Raw genomic sequence first — 25,376 nt, forward strand, 5'->3', positions numbered from 1 at the left:
GCATGTATATATTTAAACTAATTAGTCAACATGTAGCAGTGTTAAAAGGTGAGACCAATCAGGGAATCGGAGGAAGACAGACACAGGAAGTTAAACATTACACATGAGAAAAGCTAACCTTCAAAGTAAGATCTGTTGAAAATAAGTCATGGAAAAGTCAGAGAACCACTAGAGTAAAAAGCATCCTCTGGATAAACATTTCAAATCTGTACAAAAGACCTGTAACAAACGCTGCAATTATCGACCTCATGGTGGCCCTGATGTCAAAGTCAAAGTTTTACGTAAGTCTGCAAGCAATAACAAGTCAGCTGATGTAGTTCACTGTGGTTTAGCTAGTTCCTGTTTTTGTATATACAAGACTTACTGAATGAAGAGTTCAAGCAGACATCAAGGTGACAGCTGTCAGTCACGAGGAGAAGATTGGTTTGAAATTTTCACATCAAATTTGTCAGAGAAGAACAACAAAGCATTAACGGATGATGCCAACGATGACACTTTGCCTGCTGTTGTGGGTTCTTGGTGAGTGAGTTAAAACTGTGCGTGTCGTTTATTGTTTTGCTTTTAAATGGCATCATGGTAGGGTGTGTCTCAGTCATGATTTGTATTGATGGGGTTTCAAAGGCAGGATCTGGGGAGATGTTGATCGTTGAAAGTACCTTTGACCGTCGGGAACATGTAGGTTATATTTAATCTTTGCGACTTCTAAAGTTCAACATTTGAGCGTGAGCAGATCTTTTTTTGTGTATTAGTGTGTAGTTTCAGATCTGCACAAGTTCTATCTCGGTTTACCTGAAAGAACCACCTTAAAATGCTTTAAAAAGTGTTCTTTTTGGCTCATTTGCCAATACTTTTCAAACAGCTCAGACAAATGAAACACTTATAATAACTGTTGTTAATTATTGGTGAATTAACATTTATTTAACCTTTCATGTGGTTTACTAGTAAGAAAAACTACAATTCTAACTATTAATGCTTAATTAATATATGATAGGTTATATGTGCTATCAAAAATAATTATATGCAGTATTTTAGACATATTGTAGCTGTAAAGAGACCATTTCAAATAAGGTACATGTTTTATACGCATAAAAAAGAAAGTAAAGGCTCTTTCTCGAGATTTTACATATCAGGGCATAATAAAAATCACGTGGTCCTCGGCAAGTCATAACATTTTTGAGACACATCCTCAAATGAACAGTACGTGACATTACACTATGTCACTATTTATACAACAAAACCTAAACCAAATTACAGAGTGTGAGAAACAAGCTCACTGAAAGCTAGGAGCTGTATATAGGCGATAAATAAAAACTGAAAGTAATCATTTGTTATTCTCATAAACATTTTTATTCACAACAGAACATAGAAAATAGATCAAATATTTAAACTAAGAAAATGTAGCATCTTAGGAAAATATACTGGCTTATTTAGAATTTGATGGCAGCAACATGTCTCAAAAAAGTTGCAAAAACATGCAACAAACTAATAGAAAAGTAAGTGTTACTGGTCAATGAACTGGTTCTTATACAGTGCTTTCCTACTCTATCCCAATGCTAGTCATCCTAGTCATCCTAGAACACTAGCTCCGAGGCGAGACCGCGAGAGAAACATACAAGAGACATTTCTCAGACTCTATAGGCCACTGCACACTATTGGTGGAGTAATGATTTGGTCTCATTTCACAGCCAAAGATAAAGTTTAGCTGAAACTGGGTCATGCAGGAGGAATCTGGTCCCAATCAGATCAGCAAATCTGCAACATGATGGCTGAAAAAGAAAAGACTCAAGTTCATTTAACACAATTTAAATGCTCTGGAGGGATCTAAACAGAGTCGTGCAGAATTGAATACCCACAAACCTCAATGAACTAAAACAACATGAGTGTTTTAGTTCGTGAGCCAAACATCCTCAACAGCAATGTGAGAGACTAATAAAGTTACACCGAAAATAAGTACTTCAAGTTATGGCTGTTAAATGTGTCTCTACAAGCTAATGAACTGTGAATATTTGTTTTTCACTGCTTCTTCATTTCGTTTAGCGTTTGTTGCTGTAAATGATGAATTTTCTTTCAGCAAAACTAAATGAAGTTTTCATTAATGACCTGTGATCCTTTCCTTAGCGCCAGACTGTCAGACACCGGTGTTTAATGAAACACAAAGCACCCTGTACCACCAGCCCTGGGAGATGGGACGTATTTTAACCCAACCTGCAATATTTTCAAAACCTGAATCAAGTAAATGAGAAGGAAATAAATAGTAACTGGAACTTTAGAGTTCACCCCTTCATGCTACCCAGACAGGGGGAGTTTCTGCTGACTTTCATAAAAGGTTGACATGAAGATAGAAAACACTGATATGCAGCCCTGTGACCTCATACAGATGCATTACTATTATGTAGTATCATGTATATGTTATTGGGTCATTATCATTGATTCATTCATTTGTCTATCGCTTTATTGTTTCGGCTGGATGTTATTTTAAATACGTTATAATGTGTGCTAGCTTTATATCTTTAGCATACACTGTAATATATCAGCACATGCCCAGGAGACACGGTCAGTTGGCTGTACCAACTCCTGTGGCTCCTTTCAGTGTGGAGGAGTAGAAGCTTTACTCTGCACCCCTTTCAAATGACCAAGATCTTCTCTCTGTTGTTGTGCTGAGCCCAGGATTCATCAGAGGAAACTTGTATCCATGATGTCATTTCAGTCATAACCTACAGCTTTGATCATAAGTAAGGAAAGGAATGTAGAATGACCTGAAAATCATCAACCTCAGTTTTCACACATAGCTCTCTCTTCACCGCAGCAAACTGGTATAGAGTTGCACTGGTCCACCAGTCAGTTTTCTGTTCCACTCTGTGGTCATTCATGAACAAGACTCTGAAATACTTAAACTCCTCGGCTTGGGGCAGCAGCTATTTTTTTTAAAATGTTCATTCAATTGTTTAAATGCTATATATATTTGGGGCTACAACTTTACTTGATCTGCTATTTTTGTTTGTCTATCCCTGAAGGTACTGGAGTTATTTTATCAGAGGGAGATGATCCACCTTTTGATGATGAAGATTATAGTTATTTTTTTACTTCTGGCGAAATAAATTCAACCTTAATAATAAATGACACTGAACTGCTGCCCTCTCTACTGTCAGGTAATATCTGTCTCCTCTGCTCTATGTCTGTAGTTCTAATTTGTAAATATCTTTACAGGATGCTGACTCCAAACATACTGTACTTCTGACATAGTGAAATAGACTGCTTAACAAATTTATTAGACCATAAGTTTATGAACAGTATTTGTAATTACCAAAATAGTTGTATCTGTTTCTGCAGTGGTTAATCCATCACTTTGTGGATGCTCTTTAATCAAAATGATATTTTGATGGCAAAATCAAATCAGGTCCATAAATATTTGGACAGAGACAACTGTTTTTGTAATTCTGGTTCTGTATATTACCACACTAAATTTTAATGAAACAGCTCAGCTATAAATATAAATATCCATCCATCCATGCTTATCCTTGTCATGGTCTCGGGGGGCTGGAGTCTATTATTACTATTTTTATTGAATGTTTAATGAGTAAATGTAACAGCTTAACCTTAGTTGTTATTTCATTTTCAGATTTTGGCAGTGGTGAAATTCCAGAAAAAGACACGACAGGCTCCTCAGGTAATGTTAGCCTGCTCTGGCCTGTGTTAACAATTCTTGGTTGTTTAAGTCAGAAGTGGATGTTTTGAATGGGATTGGGGTTCAGTTTGAAGGCTAACTAACCATGGTGTACTTATTAATTATAAGTAAGGGATGGGATGTAGATTGCCCTGGAAATGATCAAGTTCACTTTCCATGCTTATTTCTCTCTTCACCGTGACAAACTGGCAAAGTGTTGCACCAGTCTGTCAGTCAATCTCTGGCTCCACTTTCTGGTCATTCATGAACAAGACTCCAAAATTCTTCAACTCTCCCCCTTGGAGAACCAACTAATTTTTAACCTAGAGTGAGCACTTGACCCTTTTCTGAGAAGCATGCACTCAGACTTGGAGACTCCTATCTGGATATTGATTTATATTTGTGTTAGACACCAAAGACCTGGTTCCCCAAGTGCATCTACTGATTTTTGAGTGTCGCAGGACACAAGGGTGAACTAAAAGAGGCAACTTTAGTGCGCTGTAGTAAAACATACTAGAAACGAAAAGTAGAAAACTAGAAACTAACAGCGAGGAACTAAGACACTGCAAAACGAAACCGGGAAGCTAGAAAACATAACTGTGAACAGAGGACTATAACGTTACCAGAATCATAGAAGAAAAAACACATCACAGTGAGGACACACCACAACACAGAGCATGGCAAACACAGGCCTTAAATACTCACTGGAGTAATCAGGGAATGGGAGACAGGAGAAAAACACAGCTGGGAGAAATTATGCCTAACGAGACAAGGGAAGCAAAAATAGAAACACTGACATGAGAAACGGACTTTCAAAGTAAAACAGGAAACACGACAAGCACAGAGTGAAACTGAACAACGTAAACACGGAGCACAGAGACAGGAGTGACAACAGACATGACCGGGGAACGAGATAAATTATAATAATACATAATCAGGGAATATAACTTAAACAGATACAAAACACTGGGTCACTGACGTCCATCTTCAAGGAAACGAAGTCCAGACACTTTTCTTTCCAAGCTCCTTAGACTACGATGACCTGAATGATTGAGAACATTCACAGACAATAGGCACTAAACTACTCTTCTACCAGCCTGCATGGTTTTAACCTGGAATTGTCCATAGACATTCTTGTCATGGATCATGCCAAATTTGTGCTTTTCACCTCAGTTTTAAAAATTTGGGGGAAATCAGGAGTTGTGAGATAACTAGGAAGGACTCACCTTGTAACCTTCCTAGAAAGGTGATGATATCTGATGCACTTAAAAGCAAATTTCTATCACAGGCACATAAGGTTCTCACGTACCTACGTACCTAAGGTAGAATTGCACTTCCAATTTTCCTTAATTTCCAGTGTCAACGAAAGCTGCTTCACAAATTTTGGCTTACTGTCAGCTATTAGGTGATTCTCTGGTCTTTTGCATAACCTCTGAGTTTCTTCCCCCTTCTGAAAGCTTCGAGCTAGCTCAGAATTAGGCTGTTTTTTCTGCTAATGAGGAAATGTTGTTTTGCATGATTGCTTTCTATCTCTCTTCGCAGCTCCCAGAAACCATGGACTGAAAACAACTGGTGCTGAAAATGCTGACCTCTGTTCCCTTGGCCTGAGCTATGTTCTTTTAGCTTTGTGTATGCTAGTATAAAAAAAGTTTGTTTGTTTTTTCTTTTGAAAAGTGTGAGCTGCTTGTAAATACACAGGAAACCTGTTCACCCCCCACCCGCAAGTTTTATCATCCTGCTCTTACTGAGTAGATTAGTGGTTTGATTGTTAAAGTGATTACTTCTGTGTTTCTCGGCAATGAGCTTCTGGTATTCAACATCTGCAACCACAAATCCACTAAGAGCGAGCTGTTCTATTTTTTTTTCAGATGAATAAGCCATTAGAAATAAAACAATCTTTATTTTTCACCAATTCTAACCAAGAAAACTTCAAATTAGCACATAAGCTGCAAACACCTGACATATAAACCATGAAAACTGTGCCTTCTTTATTGGTGCAGTCACCTTTTCCAGGTATGCAAATTTCAGGGTTGAATCCCCCAGTTGCCATGATTGTAATTACTCATGCATGCATGTGGTATATTTTAAATAACTCACTGACATTTGCGTGTGTGCAATCATCTTGTACTGGCAAGGGTTTGAAACTCAAGTTAGTTTCAAAGTGCAGGTGAGCTGCTGTAGAAGCAACAACATTTACCCATTGTTAGGTGTACATGAAAACAAATGAGAGAAGAAGATGTGTGACTTGTAAAGCCCTTTTAAACTTGTAGTAAGTAGTAAGTCTAGATTTAAATACATACAGGGTTTAAAATGACTTTAAAGTTCAAATGTCCTCAAGACTGCCCTGCACAGAGTCCTGACCTCAACCCAACACTTCTGGGATGAACTGAAGCGGAGACTGTGAGCCAAGTCTTCATATCCAACATCAGTGTCTGACCTCACAGACGCACTTCTGGAAGAATGGTGAAAAATTCTCATAAACTAAGTTGAAAATGTTTGGGCCAACATCATATGAAACCCTGTCACTCCAGTTCACATGCATGTGATGGCAGAGAAGTAAATACTTTTGGTTATATAGTGTATGTAGATCTGACCACTGTGCTGTTAATACTCATGGGAAATAAAGGAACAGCTCAAAGAACAAACAGTATAAATTCACTCCGTTCACTTTGTGTCAGGGCTGGCTCTGGCCCAGCGCTTTCAGTTGGTTTTGATCTCTTGTTATATTTTGAAGATAATGTGGAGTTTGTGATTATTAATTGGCCGTGAATTTTAGTTAGTCTGTTTCACCCAGGCCTTCTGTGCTATTTGTTATGTATTTCTTGTTTGCGTGTTTCATGTTGTCAAGCCTGTGTCGTCATATCTACGTCGCTCCATGTTTCCTGTTTTATTTTGAAAGTCTTGTGTTTCTTTCTTTAATGTGTTTAGTTTTACTCTTCTCCTGTGATGTTGTTATGTTCATTTGAGTCAGCTGTTTCCCCGTGTGTTTCCACTTCCCCTGTGTGTATTTAAGTCCTCCTTCTTCCTTTGTTCTGTGTCAGGTCGTCTGCCCTCCGTGTCACTTCAGGTTTCCAAGATTTTCATGATTTTGTTCAGGGCATGTTCATGTGTCTAGTTCATGTTTGTATTTCACAGTTTCTTTCATGCCTACACAAAATCATGTTCATAGTCGTCATAGTCATTTCTAGTGTTTCCAGTTTAGGTTTTAGTTTAGCCTTGCCACTGTTCATGTTGTTTTGTTTTGCACTCTTGTCATCAGTCCTATTAAAGTCTCGCTTTTTGTTTAAAGTTCTGTACCGTCTCCTCCCGTCTTCTGCGTTTGGGTCCACTATTCTGCTCACAACACACAGTCAGCTCCCGCTGGCCGTGACACTTTGTCCTACTTCACTTATTCAACAGAAGAAAAATTCAACATAGTAAATGTTTTATACACAATTTTTCATCACAAAACAGTTGTATGTCTCATACTGTATTTTATTTATAAAGAAGGAAAGCTTCATATGTATTGCTGTTGTTATTTACGATGTCACTGCTTTCCATCATCCTCACTGCTGATTTTTCTGAATAAATATACATGAAAATTGGAATTATGTACAGTGTTGGGAAGGTTACTTTTAAAATGTATTCCACTACAGATTACAGAATACATGCCCCAAAATGTATTTTGTAACGTATTCCGTTACGTTACTCAATGAGAGTAACGTATTCTGAATACTTCGGATTACTTAATATATTATCACGCTGTTTACAACTACATGAATGTACTATTGCTGTGTGATTTATTACTGTTACTGAAGGTCCGGACTCCGAACCGTAATAAAGGGACCTCTGACTAATACGGCGGGGTCCCTGTCGGCTCGTAGCCGAAAAATAGCTTTACTTTGTTGTGTGGGTCAAGTTTGCTAGTGAGAGACAGAGAGAGGCGTTGAAAGGCTGCGCCAACGGAACTTATTGTTTCGGAGGAAAACACGAACACAGTGTACAGTCGAGTTTTAATAGCTTACTTACAACTGGGCTCGTCAGGCTCTCTTCTTGGCTGCAGTGGTTATTATTATATTTACATGCTTCCAGCTCCCGTTTTCGCTCGATGACAACTCGTACCTTTCCACTCTCCTTTTTCTCCCTCCTCGCGCTCACAGACACATAACAGGTATGGCAGTCCATTCTCCCTGCAGCACTGAAATGTGACTACACTGCCCATGATGCTACATTCTTTAGGGCTATGTCTGTAACACTCTACCTTTTAGCTTAGCACAACAACAACAACAACAAAAGGCGCTCTCTCACCCAGGAAACACACAGTCGCAAAGAGAGCGCGTCACCATGTAACCATGGCAACTGTAACGCTGCCGCCTGGAACAACAACAATATGAAACAGGAAAGTACCGCCGTGTAATCCATTTATTTCAACAAAGTAACTGTATTCTGAATACCACCTTTTTAAACGGTAACTGTAACGGAATACAGTTACTCATATTTTGTATTTTAAATACGTAACGGTGGTACATGTATTCCGTTACTCCCCAACACTGTGTATGTACTGAAAACACAAAGCTGTTGTGTGTCAGCAACATGACTCCAAGCTTCTAACTCTAAGCACAATTCCACTGATCCAAACACCGCTTTAGCAGCAAATCAGCATAAAGGTCATCATATAGCACTCGTCTTTAAAGTACAACACAGTGGTTTCATTAGGTCTCAGTCATATTGCACCTGTTCAAACTTGGAAGAACAACTCAGTCACGTGTCAAAATATTAAAGAGACCTCAAGTGACTTTTGCAGGTGTTAGATAAAAAAATAACAGAGCAGGAAGAGGAAGAGTAGGGTAGAAGTAGGGTAAGGGTAAGAGCAGACCTACAATATTTCCCTGTTCAGCTGAACACTTTGAATTGCCCCAACAAATGTTTTTTTAGTACCTTTTTACAAATCTGGCTTTCTTAGTGTTTCTAATTGCGCTTAATTCAATTCAATTCAATTCAGTTTTATTTATATAGCGCCAAATCACAACAACAGTTGCCTCAAGGCGCTTTATATTGCACAGTAGATTATATGACCCCCTAAGCACTTAAATTAAATTGGTGGGTTTTGCCACATACTGTATAAAAGAGGTAACATCTACACATTGAGTTGGGAGTTCCCAGCAGTCCTGCTTAAGTATTAGTTCAGTTCATTAATTTTAGTTTTTGTCATGAACCGAAGTTCCGAGCGCAGGCAGGACCCAGTAGCAGAACACACACACTAGGGTAGGAGCGAATAAAGAAAGTAATTTTTATTGCAACTAAAGGTGTCCCATGAGGGTAGCCTGAAAAACAACGTATGGAACCAGAAGAAACCGAGGGACCGCGCAGGGAACGCCGAGAGCGGGGCTGTGAGAGGCTGTAAAACAAAAAGAGAGACAGATTACTGGGGTGCGGAAAAAAGGCAGCATACGAGGGAAGGTGGAGTGTGAGTCTCACGGTGATAGCCGGGCCGAGTGAACCAGAGGGGGGTGGAGCTCCAAAAGGGGTCGAGACGGCGAAGCTGATGGTGAACCAAATCTCAGGCGGACAGGTGGATAGGCAGGTGGCTCGTAAACAAAAACACGCCGAGTTGTGATCTGGGTACACAGGGAAAAAACAGTGTTAGGTCCGATGGAGAGTTTGTCATAAGAGTTCTTTTCCCGCAGGCGTACGTTACCGCTGAGAGGCGACTACGGACTGGCGTGGAGCAGCAGGTAGGGCAGCATTAAATAGTCCACCTGATGATCGCCTGGGATGGGATGCAGGTGTGGGGTTAGCAGCCACGCTCGTGGGCGTGGACATCTCAGCAGCACCCCGGACGCCGGGCCGCGGACCATGACAGTTTTGGGGAGAATCCTGAGTCAGATGGTGGCTGTCACATGATGTTCTTCCCCTTTTTTTTTTCAACTGTGGGTCCTCTCTCTTATTTTGTCAAGTACATTAAGTTTCTTGAACTATAGTTGTGTTCCCTTAACGCATGGTGTTTAGAGATTTGGAGACTCAGCTAACAGAACTATGAGAACTGTGCATGCTGGATGTTGTATGTTTGGTGCTTGCAAATAAGCCAAACACATGGCAGCAGCTCAGTGTAGACATGGTCAAAGAAACCTGCTGAAGTTCAAACTGAGCATCACAATGGACAAGAGGGCTGATTTAAGATGGACTGTCTGAGTATTGCTAATCTGCTGGGATTTTTTCACACATCCTTTTCTAGGGTTACAGAGAATGATCTAAAAAAGAGAAAATATCCAGTGAGCAGTGATTCCTTTCAGAGGAGAATGTCCAGAATGTTTCACGCTGATTAGAAGGCAGCAGTAACTCAAATAACCACTCATTACAACCAAGATATGCAGGAGAGCATCTCTGAATGCACAACACGTTGAACCTTGAACTAGGTGGGTTTTAGCTGGGGCTTGTGACCAAACCGGATGCCACTCCTACCAGCTAATAACAGGAAATTAAAGCAAGCGTTTCTACAAGATAGAAAAATGTTGCCTGGTCTGATGAGACTCAATTTATACTGCAACATTTAGATGACAGGGTCAGAATTTGGCCTAAAATGAATGAAAGCTATGCATGTCACACAGTGTCACAGGGATCTCAATCCAATAGAGGACCTTTGGGATGTGGTGGACCATGAGATTTTCATCATGGATATGTGTAACTGTGTGATGCCATCAAGTCAATATGAACCAACATCTCTCAGCACGGATTCCAGGACGCTATTAGTGCCATGAAAAATTAAAGGGGGTTAAAGCAGTTACAGTATAGCAAGGTGTGCTTAATAAATTGGAATGTGAGTGTAGGTGGTTCAGGTTTAGTATAATAAATCCATATTTCTACATAGTTTCAATTTTCATAGTATTTGGTACGATTACATTTGATTCAGTTTTATGTATACATCTCCAGTTCACTACAACAGTTGACTAAAGTGAGTTTATACTGGAGGATAAAGACAACAGGCACTTGGTGACTGTGGAGAGGAAAAACTCCATTTTAACAGGAAGAAATCAGCAGTATCAGGCTCAGGGAGGGGCAGCCACCTGCTGCAACTGGTTGAGGAAAATATTTGAAAGGGACAAAGTCTATGTCCCAGTCAGTTACATTATGAGGTAAGTGTTTATCACCCCAGGTAAAGTTAGTAAATTTAAGCTTGGGCTTCCAAAGGACTTGAAAGAATTCATCCAAGAATTTCCATTAGATGAACAGAAGAGGAACAGAAGATACTGAATCTGGTTGTTGACTGTTAGTCTCAGTAATAACTCACAAAGAATGAAAATCAATACTGATAAAATGCAAACAAGACTTTCAAGTTAGCTCTCAGAACTGTGCTTTTCTAGTTCGTACAGTCACCACAGGTATGTAAAGGTCCAGGGTTTGAATCCCACAGTTTCCACCAGAATAATGATTCATGCGTGTGATATTTTACAAAGTGCTCGTTGACATTTGCGTGCCATCTGCTCGGACTGGCAAAGGTCAAAAGCTGAGTTGGTCCTCAGAGTATGCAAACTGAAACCTCTTGGTTTCAAGGTGTACTGGAGCTGCTGTAGAAGCAACAGGTTCTGACTGTGGCCATCTAGCCACAAATAGGCCATGTGTGTCATTTTCACAACTAGTGAAGAAAGAGTTAAAATGTAGTCATGGTGAGATTCAGTTAGTTACTTTGTCGGGTTTTCTTCATACAAAGCAACAAAAAAAAAATTTGCTTTATATTCTTTCTACATCTCATCAGCTGTATATGTCTCATAATATTGATTTATTTTTATAACTACTCATTGTTATGTACACCTCTGTCTCCTGAAATATTTACCATCCAGTTACTGAGCTGACTATCGTTCTTTTTAACCTGCTCTCTCCTCGCCTTGTGCTGATTGGTTGCAGGAAATCATGTTCATGCTGGTTGGCTCACCTCCATCAGCTCCTGCATTAGTCCTCACTTGGTCTTTGCTGTCTTGTTTATCACTTTTGAGGTGAGCTCGGACTTACCAGTAGTACTATTTTCATTGATGGTTGTCAGTAATATTAGTTGGGGTCAGTGATGGGAATAACAAACAAATCGTGGCAGGATCAGCCTGATGTTATTTGTATCCCGCTGTAACTTTACTGTATAAAGAGCTAACATCTCCAAAATGTCAGGAGTAGTTAGTCATTACAACAAGTGTTTGTGAACTAAAAATCAAGAATGTGGGATACTGTTTGTCTGTGATTTGAAGAGCCCAGCGCTGCTCCCGACGAAGGGAAACCAATTCTGCAGGGGAGACCTACCTTGGCACTTGTGCAGGTGAAGCCAAAGGGAAGACATGCTTCACCATATTTTCTAGTCTTTGGCTTAGAATGAAGTTGGTTTGGAAACATATTCAGCTATGCTTCATCTCCTGCTTTGCGTTTGTGTTGGAGCCCCGTCAAAACACCTGTCCATTATGCTAGCAGTGTCCAAGCACTGTTTTTGGTTTTTTTTCCTTTTCATACCGCGGCCCCCTCCTGCAATGGTTCTGCGCGCCCTCTAGGGGGCGGGCCCCACACTTTGGGAAGGTCTAGTCTAGCACAACACCTGGAGCTAAGGGGGCAAAACAATCGCATGAGTGTTGCTGTATGACTGACAAAGAATAAAGTAGTTGTGGTAAGCCAATCACATGACCACTTAAAGACAAAGCAAGGTGACATATCCCATTTTTTAAATTGTGTTGATAGGCCACGTAAAACCAGTCATGATAAACAATATATACACTGTGTTTTTTCCTCAATAGTTTCGTCACGTTTACTGTCTAAGGACAGTGCTAGCAAGCACTCTGTGCTTATGAGCAAAAAAAACAACAAAAAAAAAAGACTGGGGAAGTCTTAGGAGTGATGGCGAGAGAGAGAGAGAGAGAGAGAGAGAGAGAGAGAGAGAGAGAGAGGAGTGGCACAAATAATTTGTGTGGCATCTTATTGAATGAAGAACAGCTGATTGTTCTGTAAATAGTTTGAAATGGTTATTTAAAAAATCAAGGTAAAAGGTAAATGGGGGGTAGGTGGGAATAGATGGGAAGAACAGCACCAGCAACAGCAATTGGTAACCAACATTAACTCATGAACGCATTAACACCTCATGAAGCCTTGACTTCAAACTCTCTGTTGTGATGTTTTGATCTATTGCCCCAGAATGAAAAACTGCCCGACCAAGCCACGGGCGCCAGGATCCACCAACACATCGATGGACGAGGGCATCAGCCACCGCCAGGGAGTGTGGTGAGGGGAGATATAGGCCCTCACACCGGGGGGGTGGGGGGCTGAGATGTTCCCAGAGAGGTGGAGTCCAAGACCCGACCTGACATGTTTAAACCATGTTTAACACAGCGGCTCAAATTTCATCTGAAATTACTGATCTTGATCTTGCTCTGCCTCTCATATTGTTGCCATCCTTTATCAGTGTCATCTTTGCAACATCAGTGATGTCTGTGCTGTAGTTTTGTGTAACTTCTCCCTCGTGTGGTTAACATTAGACATCACATGAGAATCACTGTGCGAAATCTGACAAGACACGCAAGTTGAAAACTATTGTAAGCCACAAAAAGCTTGAGACATTCAATAATCTGGATCAAAACATTGAGACTGTGGTTAAAAAAATGGGACAAAAGCTGCAAATTTAAAGCATCTAATGCACCAAAAGCTGGATTTCAAACACTTTAGGCAATCGTTTCCCTTTCTGGAGTTTGTGTAAGCATTTTTTTAAATGCTATATGGTGTGTCGTGGCTTTAAACCAGTGAAAATTAACACTAAAGAGGTCCTGCCGATGTGTTTCTGAGGTGAGAGGCCAAAACTGAGCTAGCATCCTGTGCCTGTGGTCGATGACTCAGTTCCTGAGAGCGAGGGAAACATGAGAGGGTGGAGATACATGCAGATCATATAGAGAATATGAGAGCGAGAACAGTGGGTTGAGATGTTGAGAAATAAGGGGGGAGGGGGGGGGGGGGGGTAGACTGCAGCAGGTGGAGAAAAAGAGAAGTAGACACAAAAAGAGTGAAGAAGAACAGCATGTAAGCATGCATCTGATATGATGCTCTCCTTTTTTCAGTGTTTTCACCTGATTATTATTATTACAGAGATTATAATCCCAACCTGCAACTCAAGGACCAGCGACTAACCCAAAACTGATGCCGGGTCATAGGTTGTAACCCACAGTCCAGGTTCAGCTTCATCCTAAAGTTGTTGGATGAAGGTACAAAACTTTAAGATTCTTCGAAATAAAGGGCCCACATCAATCAACCGCCCTGTTTTCAGCATGCTTTAGCTTGTGTAGCGTGCATTAACAGAACAAGCATAGAGCACTAAGCACAAATGAAACAGGCACTGAGTGACAAGAGACACAGTGAGGGCGGGAGGAGAGCGTGAGAGAGAGGAAGAGAGAGAGAAAGCGGCAAGCAGAAAGCTCATAGCTAAGGAGCGAGAGCAGCATCAGAAGAAGAGGATCGCTTTAAAAAGGACAAAATAAGGAAAAAACAAAAAAGGAAACTCACCAGTCCTGCTGATGGTCATACGTCAACTTTAAGTGGCTAAAATCTCAGTGAGTAGGAGAGAGAGAGAAAAGTAAATTCATCACCACCATGAAGCTGTGGAGCCGTGTCTGCTTCCTCGGTGAGTTTAACTCAACTGTCACGCAGCTTTCATCTCTGATTTCACGCTCTATTATCTCGCTAGAGGAAGTTTGAATTTGTGGTAAGTTAAAAATAAAATTAAAAGGGAACAGAAAAGCTTGTGATCGGGGTCCTTGTGCGCGCTCAAAAACTCAGAAGCTTTCAAGGGCAACGTTCAGATTGTTTTTAGGGTCAGACGCTGCAGGAGGCTCGAGTTTTTACTCCACATTAAACCTTTCTTTGACCAACACAAGGAAAGCCTTGATTTGCTCTTAAATCTGCACTTGCATGCATTTGATTACATTTCAGCGTCATTCAGGGACTCGAGAAGCATGACATATCCAGGAAGTAATCTGGGAGCACACGAATCTCGCCATATGCACGCCCTTCTTTGAATCTGCTTTTTGTGCAAATCAATGCAAATATCAACAGATTACGAGAATGTATTAATTCAACATGAGGCTTTTCTCTTTAGCTATAATTATTTGAATTATTTGTCTTGCTACAAATTTAAATTTATCAACCACAAAAAACGTGAATGCCCCTGTAAACATGAAAGTGTTTTGGTTGCTGTAATTACTATAAATTAGGACCACAGAACATGTATGCAGTACATATAACAATGTAATATACAGATAAGGTTTGCAGGCTTACAGAGGAACTTTGGTAGAGAGGTCAAAGGTCAGAGTGCAGAGTGACTGAAAGTTTGTAACTGACTGATTGATACGATTTAAAATTTATCTCCTGTCCTGCTTCTCTCACCATTCTCTGCTCTCATTTTCACACCAGCTGTTCTGTTTTTCACACGTATTTGCAGCAGCAGTTAACAAGCGTGCTTTGTCAAACAAGTGACCGTAAATGAGCATGTTTAGTTGGTTTGTGTATCTCACACCGGCTAGCCACAGAATCTGGATGACATTTACTTGTTAGGGTAAAGTGTAGAATCATGTTGCACACCCACAGTCTGCGTCCTGAGGCAATTTCAGATGTTTGTATTTAATTTGATCTCTTTCCATGACTAACTGGCTCATTTTTAACCTCATGTTTATCTGTTGCTCATTCTCTCTCTTTGTTTCAGTTCTAGCAGTTTCTCCTATTTGCCTGGGACAAAATGGTACAAGTCATGAGCAACCCAACGGTATGTTCCACTGGAAATTAGAAAATTATTTAATTAACATAAAACAAGCTGAGAATACCAAGGTTCTTGCATACCACAAGTCCAAATACAGATGGACCTGTGGTATGAAAAGGACAAAAAGCAAGAGTCTGACTTTTTGAAAGCATTTCTGATCATTTAGATGTTTAATTGAATAATTCTTTGATGTCCTTAATATGTTTTGTTTATGCCTGTAAAGTCTATGAACCCTTACATGTAATATTAGGCTGTAGAAATAAAAGTCACTTGATCTGATAACCTGAAAATCTATTTATATTGATTTCCTTTCTGTATAAAGTAGAGAATATTGGAGTATTTTTGTCCTTAAAAAAGTAGCAATGCTACAGTATAAATGTCCTCTGTAATAAGAACAACTCATGTATTGGGTAAATCTATTCAGATTTAGACACTAACCCCTGAACCTGGTCAGCACTCTGTATCTTCTTAAACTACCATAAAAATCTGCATTGGTTTATCTTCTGAAGCAGACTGCTGTTTCTCTTGTGTTGTTGCATAACTGTGTCACTCTATTTATTTTTTATATCACTACATTATTTGCAGAGTTGTAATAGTTTATTATTTTACAGTGCTATTTTCAGAGGGGGGAGGTTAACTGTGGCTCAAAGTGATTTTATGCGTCTCTCCTTTATGTCAGGTACAGTTTCTCCTGTCCCCTCAATCACTGCCAGATACGTTTTAAAAGGAACTGAAAATAAGATGCAATATGACACAGACCCTGAGAGTACTACAGCAGAGGAAACAAACAGTATGGTAAGTCAATTATCTCAAAGTTAAATAGCAAATCTTGGTTCTCAAAGTGTAAAACGACAAAGTCTGGTTTGGGAATTCATGCTTATGAGTTCACATTATTGGCATCCATTCAGTGACCATAAACTTCAAATAGGCTTTATTTTAAGAAGGGAATAAAAAGTAACATCCACAGCAGTCTGGTTCTTTTTAAAGTGCAAAAAGCCACCTACTCAGGCTTTATGCACAGTTACATGGTGGAGCTATTTCCTGGTGCACAACATGCAGTCACTTCCTGAAGTCTTGTTGTCACTATGAAGCTGCGTAGTTAAAAGCAGAGTAGCTGCACAGACGTAAAGAGAGTTGGAGAACCACAAGCTGTCGTTTACTGCCTTTAATCACAACTCTGATCATCACACAACATAAAGAGCAATTATTCAACTTCTGTTTTCACAAATTCAGTTTAATCTTTGACTTGATTCTCCATCAACAGCTTTACATCCCAAATAGTTATTTTCAGCTACTGATGAAGAAAAATATAACAGTTCAGCAAAGGATGAATAACACTGAGCACACCAATTTCATAGCTTTGTTTAATTCCTTTTAAAATGTAAATAATTAATTAAAACACCCAAGTCAAGGTAGGACACCTAAAGTTAAATTATTATTTTATTTGCCAAAGCTCATAGTAGTAAGTTAGTATTACTAGGGGTGGGGCTTGATTTAAAAAATTAATCTAATTAACTGGAGGCTTTGTAATTAATTAATCTGATTAATTGCATTTAATCACACAAGAAAATTTGCCCCAAAGCGCAAATGTTTTTTTAATCCAAAATGTTTTAGTGGGCGACAGAATCAAATAATAGACATGGACATGAATATTGTGAACTTAAGCACTTTTAATTTCTGGAAAGAAAAAAATAGAAAAAAATAATATCCCTCTCCAAAATTGGGCGGACTTAAAAATAAAGTGCTATTTTAAGTACTTTAAGTAAATTTTCGAAATGGTATTGTCTTTAATTAATAATAATAATACTTGTTTCAACATAAAGTGCAGTTTAAAAAAATAAGGCAAAAACATAAAAGGTTATTTGACCAGCTTCACCTTTAAACTCTGAGTAACCTTAGCCAACATTATTTTAACATTAGGCTAAAACAGTGTGATCATCGAACATTTCAGTGCAAGAAAATAGCAAACCCATTGGACTCACTATACCTCCATGCTTATTTACTGTCGGTCTCTTTCAGCCAGTTACTTAGACAAACTAACCTGTTCACATTTTCAAGACAGCTCTCTTTTTTGTTACTATGTGAGCTGCAAATGAGAACAGTCTCCCACATGGGACAGAAGTGGCAGCACTAATCAAATACCAGGACAGACAGCTGTGGGTAGGTCCCTGCTCGACTGGACCACCACTGCAGTGGACAGTCTGTCAGGGCCTCAAGGCTGGTCCAAGCCTCTTCTCGCTCTACCCTTGCAAGACATGTGAAGTCCTTAAAGCGTGGGTCAAGCACAATAGCTATCTTGAGCCACTGATGGTTGAGTGTAGCTACACGTTGGGATAGATCCTTTGTGAAGGCAGTCTTAAATTTCACCATGTAGTTTGAGTCATCATCAGAGACCATGTTGTGATGCAGGCGGCAGAAAGCAGGTAAAACCACTGAACATGAGACACATGTCTCACCTCCAAGAAGCTCAGTCACAAACCGGTAGTACACAGTTCAAGAAATTCATTATTTATCCACATAATAACTGTAACTATAGGGCTTTTTGAAGAAACTGTTAAAAATAGTATTATTTACCTGCATGGCTCAAGGACAGTCGGCAGCTTTAGGAGTTTTACCAGCTCTGATGGAGTTAAAATGACTAGCTTGTGCTTTTGTTTGTCTAAAGCAGTAAAAACAGCCTCTTGATTCTTTAGTAGACGAGAAACCAAATCCAGGGCTGAATTCCACAGTGTGGAAACATCCTGTATGAGTGGCTCTTTCTGTTGCCCCAGTCTTGTTTGTTCCTGGTGTAGTTCCTCCATATTAGCAGGGCTGTCTGTAATGCATCTAATTTTGCTCATTTATTAATGTCAAAAAGCTGTTGAATTTTACTTAAAATAGTCTTTCGCCATGGCAGTTAGAAAGTTGGATCACCTGACGCTAACTGTAGCACATTTTCTTCTACATCTTCTACCACTGATAGTGGTCTACAGTCCAGAGCAATCCATCCAAAGTTTGTTGACTTACTAATATTGGTCCTGAAGCCTGAAGTTTGGGCTGCCGACACCTTTTGTTGGTACTTGGACTGCTAGCGCTAACAGCTCCCACAGTTTCTGCGCTCGCTGCAACATGTTTTGCATTTAGATGGTACCATAAGGTTGAAGTGCTTCGATGGTATGCAAACTCCGTTTTGCACACTTTGTACAAAACCATGCTTTTACCAAGGCTTCCCTCGAGTAGTCTTTTGAAATGAAATTTGCCTCCAGTCAGTCCTAGCAACACAATTGACTATGTGCACGTTAGCATATGCTACTTCCGGTGCGGAAACTCCTGTGGGGAGCTTTGTTTCCGGAGTTTATGGACTCTGATGCTAGTTTAAAGTCATATTGGACTCAACATAATGTCCTTTTTTAAATTTATAGTCTAATTTGAGTAAAATAGATGAGAAAGGAGTGTATGAAATAGGTTGTGGCTTCTGCACGAGTATGCAGTGAGCTCGGTTTCACATCCAGACTCATCCTTCAATGGTGACGTCAAATTTCAAAAAAACAAGATGGCGCCTAGAAAAGTTTTCAACTCAAGCCTTCGAAATAAGACTTCTAAAACCACTGGGTGATACCACGGTGGCTACAGTCACCTTTATTTTTTTTATTCACAGTCTATAGACATGGCTTCCCACATCAAAAAATAACTCACTTGAACTACAAAGACTCCTCACAGGAAGCCTTTTGAATCAGAAACTACTGCTGTACAGAGTCAGATGCCTTCATATTCAGTGAGTGAAACAGAAATCAGGCAGATTACAGGATGAAATGTTTACAACCAAAGGATGTTTGTTACTCTTCACAGCCTGGAGGCACAGTGGCTACTACTCTAACAAGTACTAATGTACCAACAAAAGAGACTACCAGCATAGTCACACAAGGAGGAGCAGACCGTGGTGGTAAAATGACTCAAACAACACCAAGTACCAGCTCAGGAACTACAGGTACCGTCACATATTCAGAAAGCACATGCACAAGTTCTGCGCCCCAAGTTGTCTTCCTGTGCACCAAACCACAACACTCGCAGGCTCACACGCTCTGTAGCTGTAAGCAGGCTGCAGACACAACCACTCAAACACTCTCACCCTATTCTAACACACCGTCAAACTGAATATTCAGACACAGTGGCACGTCACCGTATCACATAAAAGGACCACAAAGCAGCACACTTGTACCCCTTTTTTCCTCTTTCTTTTTTAAAATTAGGACTTAAATATCAATTCAGGTTAATCATTTGAGCCATATTGTCAAGCAGAAGGAGTAAGTTTCTGCTTGACTTTTGATCTCTTGTATCTAAAATGAGATATAGTGCTCAAAACATGTAACATGTAAAACATCTTTATCTATCATTATCTATCATTTTAAAGACAATTAAAACAATAAAGTTAACTAAGATTTAGAATAAGGGTTAGTCACATTATAAATAATCCAAAAGAAGCAACATATCAGCAGAAATATGTTTGGAAATCACAAAGTCAACATGAAATAGAAATAGGTTCATTGCTTTATTTAAACTTGGCCATTAGCTAGATAGTTCTTGTTGTGGATTATAAAAAGTAATTTTAATGTGTAGTAGAGAGAAAAACATATCGTCCTATTGAAAATAGAAATACACTCCAAGTTCAGTTTGAACTTTGTTGGACAGCCTGCAATCGAACCAAAGTTCAGGGTATTTTAATTTGCAGGTTTTAGGGTATTTCCTATAGACAGGACTAAAACAAAGGCAGACCTGGTGAGGGGTAGATATAAAAGTACGTAAGTAGTAGATATAAAAGTATCATTGTAATAAAATTGTAAACAAACAAGTATTAAAAGGGGCCCAGTACTGATCCTTGTGGAACACCTTAATCGATTCTTTGGGACATTAAACCGAAATAATCCTTAAAGTTTTTTTTTTTTTGAAAAGCAGCTTCTGAATAGTAATCACATGGATACTAACAGGAGATATGGATAGATGGAAAGGAGTTACTGACTTAAATTGAATCACTATGCTTAAATAGTGCCTGCTAAACAGAAAGTCACTTGTAAATGTTGCAAATTAACTAAAGAAAAATCAAATGCTCATCCTCTTGTAATTTAAATATTCAGACATATGCTACGCTTTTACCTATAAAGTGAATTTGCTTCACTTTTCTATTATAAAAAAACATAAACTGACTTTAGCTGAATTACTGAGCCTGCTGTTTGTTTCTTTTAGCACCCCCTCCACCTGGCTCGTCTGCAGGTAAGAATCTTTATTATATTATCTATTATGTATTTAAACATCTGTCTGTTTTATTCTGCTATCATTTTCAACTGTCCAAATGGACACTAATGTTGTAGTGAACTTCTTAAAACTACAGTGGCCAGTTGTTTCAGTGGTAATAAATAGGATCTAGAATCTATATTTTAAAAAAACAAAAGAAAAAACAAAACAGTTAAATTTTTTTAGATGTTAACGGATTTTTTGGCACATATCAGTGGTTTCCTGTGAGCTGCCTTGGGTTGTGACTGGCAGCACTTACTCAGGATGTGCCTGGTTACCACTACTCAGCCACAGTTCCACCAAAGTTTTGACACGACATGCCACACAGAACACTGGCCAGTGCCAAAAGTAGGCTAGATTTGGCTCTAATATGTATGCTGCCTGGGCGAGACACCTTTTAGTTTTTCTTACTTGGTGGGACTAAAAAAAAATCAACCATAAAAAATGCTAGTGTCCCCCTGTGGTTGCAATGCTGATTACATGATAAGAAATTGACACTGTAATTTCTCTACAATTCTACTTTTGAATTTTTAAATAGTTTTTATATTTTTTTAAGTGATGTTCTAAGGAGTTTAACAATGTAAGAATAACAGCATAATATTAATTTTTAGAGCCCATTCCCTTTTTTGGGTGGTCCCAATGTTATTACCACTTCTTTTAAAACAGCTCTGCTTATCTTTGTCTCTAGGTTATGTTGTCCTGGCGCTTATCATCATAGTGATTATAATTCTGTGTATCATCCTCTACCTCTTGAGGCGAGCCTCCAGGGTAAGAAAAAGAAATGGAAGTAGAAATTGTTTTCTGTGCACTTAGCCTTTGCTTATTATATTACAATTAAAACAGGTACACACACATCATGTTCGCTTATTAGTATCTTGCTTGCATTTTTGTTTGTTTGTGCAGACATATTCATTTGACCTCCAGCGTCCAAATCCTGTTGGTCATCTCAACCAGCCCACTGGCACCTTTGAGCCAGTCTACCTGGATGATCTGGGTGTGTTTCTGTGGAATTACATTTTATATATACATGTCTGCACTTAAGATGATCCTAATGAGTTTGCTTTGGCGTTTGTATGTGTGTCACATCTCAGAGCGACCGGTACCTAAAGATATTGAAGCCACCGATGACCTTTCACCTCCACCGGTCGCTAATGGCACGAGTCTACAGTCGGAGGAAAAGGACTCCACTGGAGAGAACGGTACAAAATGAAACTGTTTTTCAGAAGTACAGATACCTGAAAATTCTACTTAGGTATAGTAACTATGTATTTGTACTTCATGACTTCTTGCCTCTGAGTACTGTGAATGCATTGTCATTTACAAGAAACCACACTGAGAGATTTGAGCTTTGTGACACTGTGTTTTACTCATGATCAGCATCAACACTAAAGTAGGATTTAAACAATGCTCTGTTTGTAATAAGCGGCCCAGAGAGGTCCAAGAATATATGCCTCCACACTACGCCATTATTTCTAAACAGCCTAAACTACAAGGCAAGATATTTTGTCATCAATAAGTTATTTTTTTAGAAGTAAAGTAAAATTATTTGGGTAGGACAGAGACACAGTAAGATTACAAATTACAAATAAGATTGCAAATTACATGTTTCGAAAAAAGTACTGTATGTTGTGGGAAGGGCTTTAAACTACACTAAATAATATCTTTAGCATTGCGGGGATTACCCAAAACTCTGCAGCACTAAAGAAAGTTACACCTTATCTTACAAATCCTGTTTGTCTTCTGTTTGACCTCTCTACTCAGCTCCTGAGGAACAGCCAGAAGCAAACGGTGTGGAGACTTCACCCGCTGAAAACACCACTCCCTCACTGAGTAGCGATGAAGCTGACAAGATATCCAACCCACCGAGCAGTACCAGCCTTTTCTTTGATGCTATTGGGGAGCAGCAGAATGAAAACAACAACAACCCAAGTAAGATTTTTCTTTAATAATGCAAATACAAACACAAAGCAGTACGGTCATTTCTCTATTGCATTTTCAGAAATCATGCAGGACTTGCACGAGAAAGTTTACCATGAAGCTCCAAAATATAACTCGCTTCTATGTATGTCTAAAGACAAAACATGAAATATTCACTGAAATTCTTTGTATACATATGGCTCAACTATTTATGGTAAATGGGCTGTATTTGTATAGCGTTTTACTTTACACTACATCCAGTCATCCACCCATTCACACACTGGTGATGAAGCTACATTGTAGCCACAGCTGCCCTGGGGCGCACTGACAGAGGCGAGGCTGCCGGACACCGGCGCCACCGGGCCCTCTGCCCACCACCAGTAGGCAACGGGTGAAGTGTCTTGCCCAAGGACACAATGACTGAGACTGTCGGAGTCGGGGCTCAAACCGGCCACCTTCCGACTACAATAAGAACTGCCAACTCTTGAGCCACGATTGCCCCTATATTTATTCCAATAAGTGCTGCTAAACAAATTGTTTTATGCGGCAAAGAAAACCTGCCAGTTGTAGTCAACCATGATTACAATTAAAAATTTAATAGGCTTTATCCTTGTCAGACTATTTACCATGACATTCATGCCGATAATGAGTGTATGGAAACGTCCAACCACAGCTGTATATGGGACTCTTACTGTGGTCACTGGTGTAAGGAGTGATGTGAATTATGTCTCCCTCATCAATCCCTACCTCCAAATGTGGACTTTTTTCCTGAAATGTTTTTACTTCATGCAAAATTCAAAAGGTAGACCTACAGTAGCAACAGGTCAGTGACCAACTGAAGGTAGAGACCATTTGGCTTTAAATGAAAATGTCTGCATTTTAAAAGTGTTGGCTGCAGAAGTGATCCATCAGTTTTACTCTAAAAGTGAACATTGTCTGTTTCTGTGGCACTTTTTTAATGTTTTACTGCTGCACAGTGATTAGGTGTTTGCAGATAAGTTGGCATTTTCCATTTTGCAATCCACTGTCTTCTTCAATCCCAATCTTTGTTCTCTCTCACAGCAGTTTGCTCCAGTGACCCATTTGTTGAAATAAACCTGGACGAGCCGGCATGGTGTGATCAGCTCCTCAATTCTTCTGAAGGTTCTTCCTCGGTCTTCCCCTTCTCTCCATTCTCTTTATCCTCCTCTTCCTCTTAGCACTTTGAATGTTATCCTCTTCCATCAACATATAGGCAGAGACTGTCTTTCGTAGCACATGGACATGAGCACAACATGTGTTTTTTTCCCCAAAGCTAGTATGGATTGTGAAGTGAACAACCAAGGAATTAACATCAACCTGTAAACATGAAGCTAGCTTTAACTGATTTCTTATTGTGTTTTTATATGTTTTTGTTCAAATTTATTGGTCTCATTTAGTATTTTTTCTAAGACTATATGAAGGACTTTAAACTGATTTTAATTGAATTGTTTGAAACTGAGCAATTTGGGAAGCTCAAAGAGGCAGTCCAAAATTGCATCGAAGAAAAAGAAGGATTGAAGAAATGTTAATCACAACTTTTCCTGCATTTAACTGACTTATTATTATTGTTGCCTAACCACACTGCAAACTTCATACCAAAGGAAGTAAAATAAGCAAGGTAGCTTATTTGTGACATCTAGACTAAGCAATAACGCCTGAACTTTTTTTTTTTTTCCAAATGTCATCACTTCATGAGCGTATAGATTGGCTGCAGTTCCTCTCAGATCTAACATCCTTTGAAATAGGCTAACGTTTTCTCAGAAGAGATGTTTGGTTTTAAGTCAGATTATTTTTGGGGAAATTAGTGTGTACAAAGTACTCATATAGGAAACAGTTGATTAACTTTTTGTACAGTTTAATATTGCAATAATAAGTTATGGTTGTAATCCCAAGACGCAAATGGACATACACAAGAATGATGCTTCATTTGGGAACCACATCTCATTACCAATAAACATAAAACTAGCTTTAACGCTTCCTTATGATTTTTTTGTTTGTTTTATACATTATCAGCACATCAAACTTAAATCAAATGAGTTTTTTCCTAAAATGTAGCATTTTTCTACTTCATTTTATTTACTAAAGCATCATAAAACAAGATTAAAGTTAGCTTTAGCAGTGACAACTGTTACTCTCAAATTATCGATGTAGGCTAGTTTCCCCTAAACCTACAGGGAGATTTGTGAAATCTCTGAACTATAAAAATACACTCTGTGTCATAATTGCTGTAAATATTTTTGTACACGATATATTTTTTTTAGTAGAATACTGTGAATTATTCACATTTATTCAAGTTCTATATTTTAATTTTGTGACTCTGAAGGTTTCCATTCTACTAGATGTTTAAATGCTTTCGTTTCTTTTAACCTACATTTATTTTGTCATTTTTTTAATAAACTGGTTTCTTTTCAGAAGCTAACTAAAAATACATTTCACCACTGCCATTTTCCTCAAAGTGCTAATTCAAACTGATATATACATATATAATTTTCTGACTAATGTTAAAAAAAACAAACATTGAGAAGTGTTACTTTGTTTCATGTTAAAAATCAAATTGATTCAAATAAAACTATTTTTTTTTCAGAATTTCACCGTTATCCCTTCTTCATTCTCTTTATTATCCTGATGGTTAAAATGTCTCTCACTTAACTAATTTTTGGGTTTAATTCCATTTGCTGCCTTACTCACACCAAACCTTTTCAGAAAGTCATCTGTATATTATTTGGTCCATATCAAAACTATAAAACAATTTTGACTACC

General features: G+C 38.9%; 1 protein-coding gene and 1 long non-coding RNA gene across 3 annotated transcripts; both read left to right on the forward strand.

The window, feature by feature from the left end:
* The first annotated feature begins 274 nt into the window (after nt 1-274).
* LOC147334897 (uncharacterized) lies at nt 275-7,206 on the forward strand. Its single transcript, XR_015128514.1, has 4 exons — nt 275-519; nt 3,015-3,149; nt 3,620-3,667; nt 5,207-7,206. It is a non-coding gene; the product is annotated as an uncharacterized LOC147334897 (long non-coding RNA).
* Nucleotides 7,207-13,675: 6,469 nt separating this feature from the next.
* LOC147334898 (uncharacterized) lies at nt 13,676-25,362 on the forward strand. 2 transcript variants are annotated; one of them, XM_086286967.1, is made up of 10 exons: nt 13,676-14,279; nt 15,357-15,416; nt 16,090-16,205; nt 19,239-19,377; nt 20,631-20,657; nt 21,367-21,446; nt 21,582-21,672; nt 21,770-21,877; nt 22,440-22,607; nt 23,661-25,362. In XM_086286967.1, exons 1-10 carry the CDS (start codon nt 14,249-14,251, stop codon nt 23,792-23,794), a joined length of 954 nt encoding a protein of 317 aa, XP_086143093.1. In that variant the 5' UTR covers nt 13,676-14,248; the 3' UTR covers nt 23,795-25,362. The 2 variants fall into 2 exon arrangements, with proteins under 2 accessions (XP_086143093.1, XP_086143091.1); XM_086286965.1 differs by having other exon boundaries at nt 23,658-25,359.
* The last annotated feature ends 14 nt before the right edge of the window (nt 25,363-25,376 follow it).

Source organism: Aulonocara sp. 'chitande type north' Nkhata Bay, linkage group LG3 (genome assembly GCF_057382095.1).
Source record: "Aulonocara sp. 'chitande type north' Nkhata Bay isolate Kocher_YH1m ecotype deep benthic linkage group LG3, A_spYH_male_GT1.1, whole genome shotgun sequence".
In the NCBI taxonomy this organism is placed as follows: domain Eukaryota; kingdom Metazoa; phylum Chordata; class Actinopteri; order Cichliformes; family Cichlidae; genus Aulonocara; species Aulonocara sp. 'chitande type north' Nkhata Bay.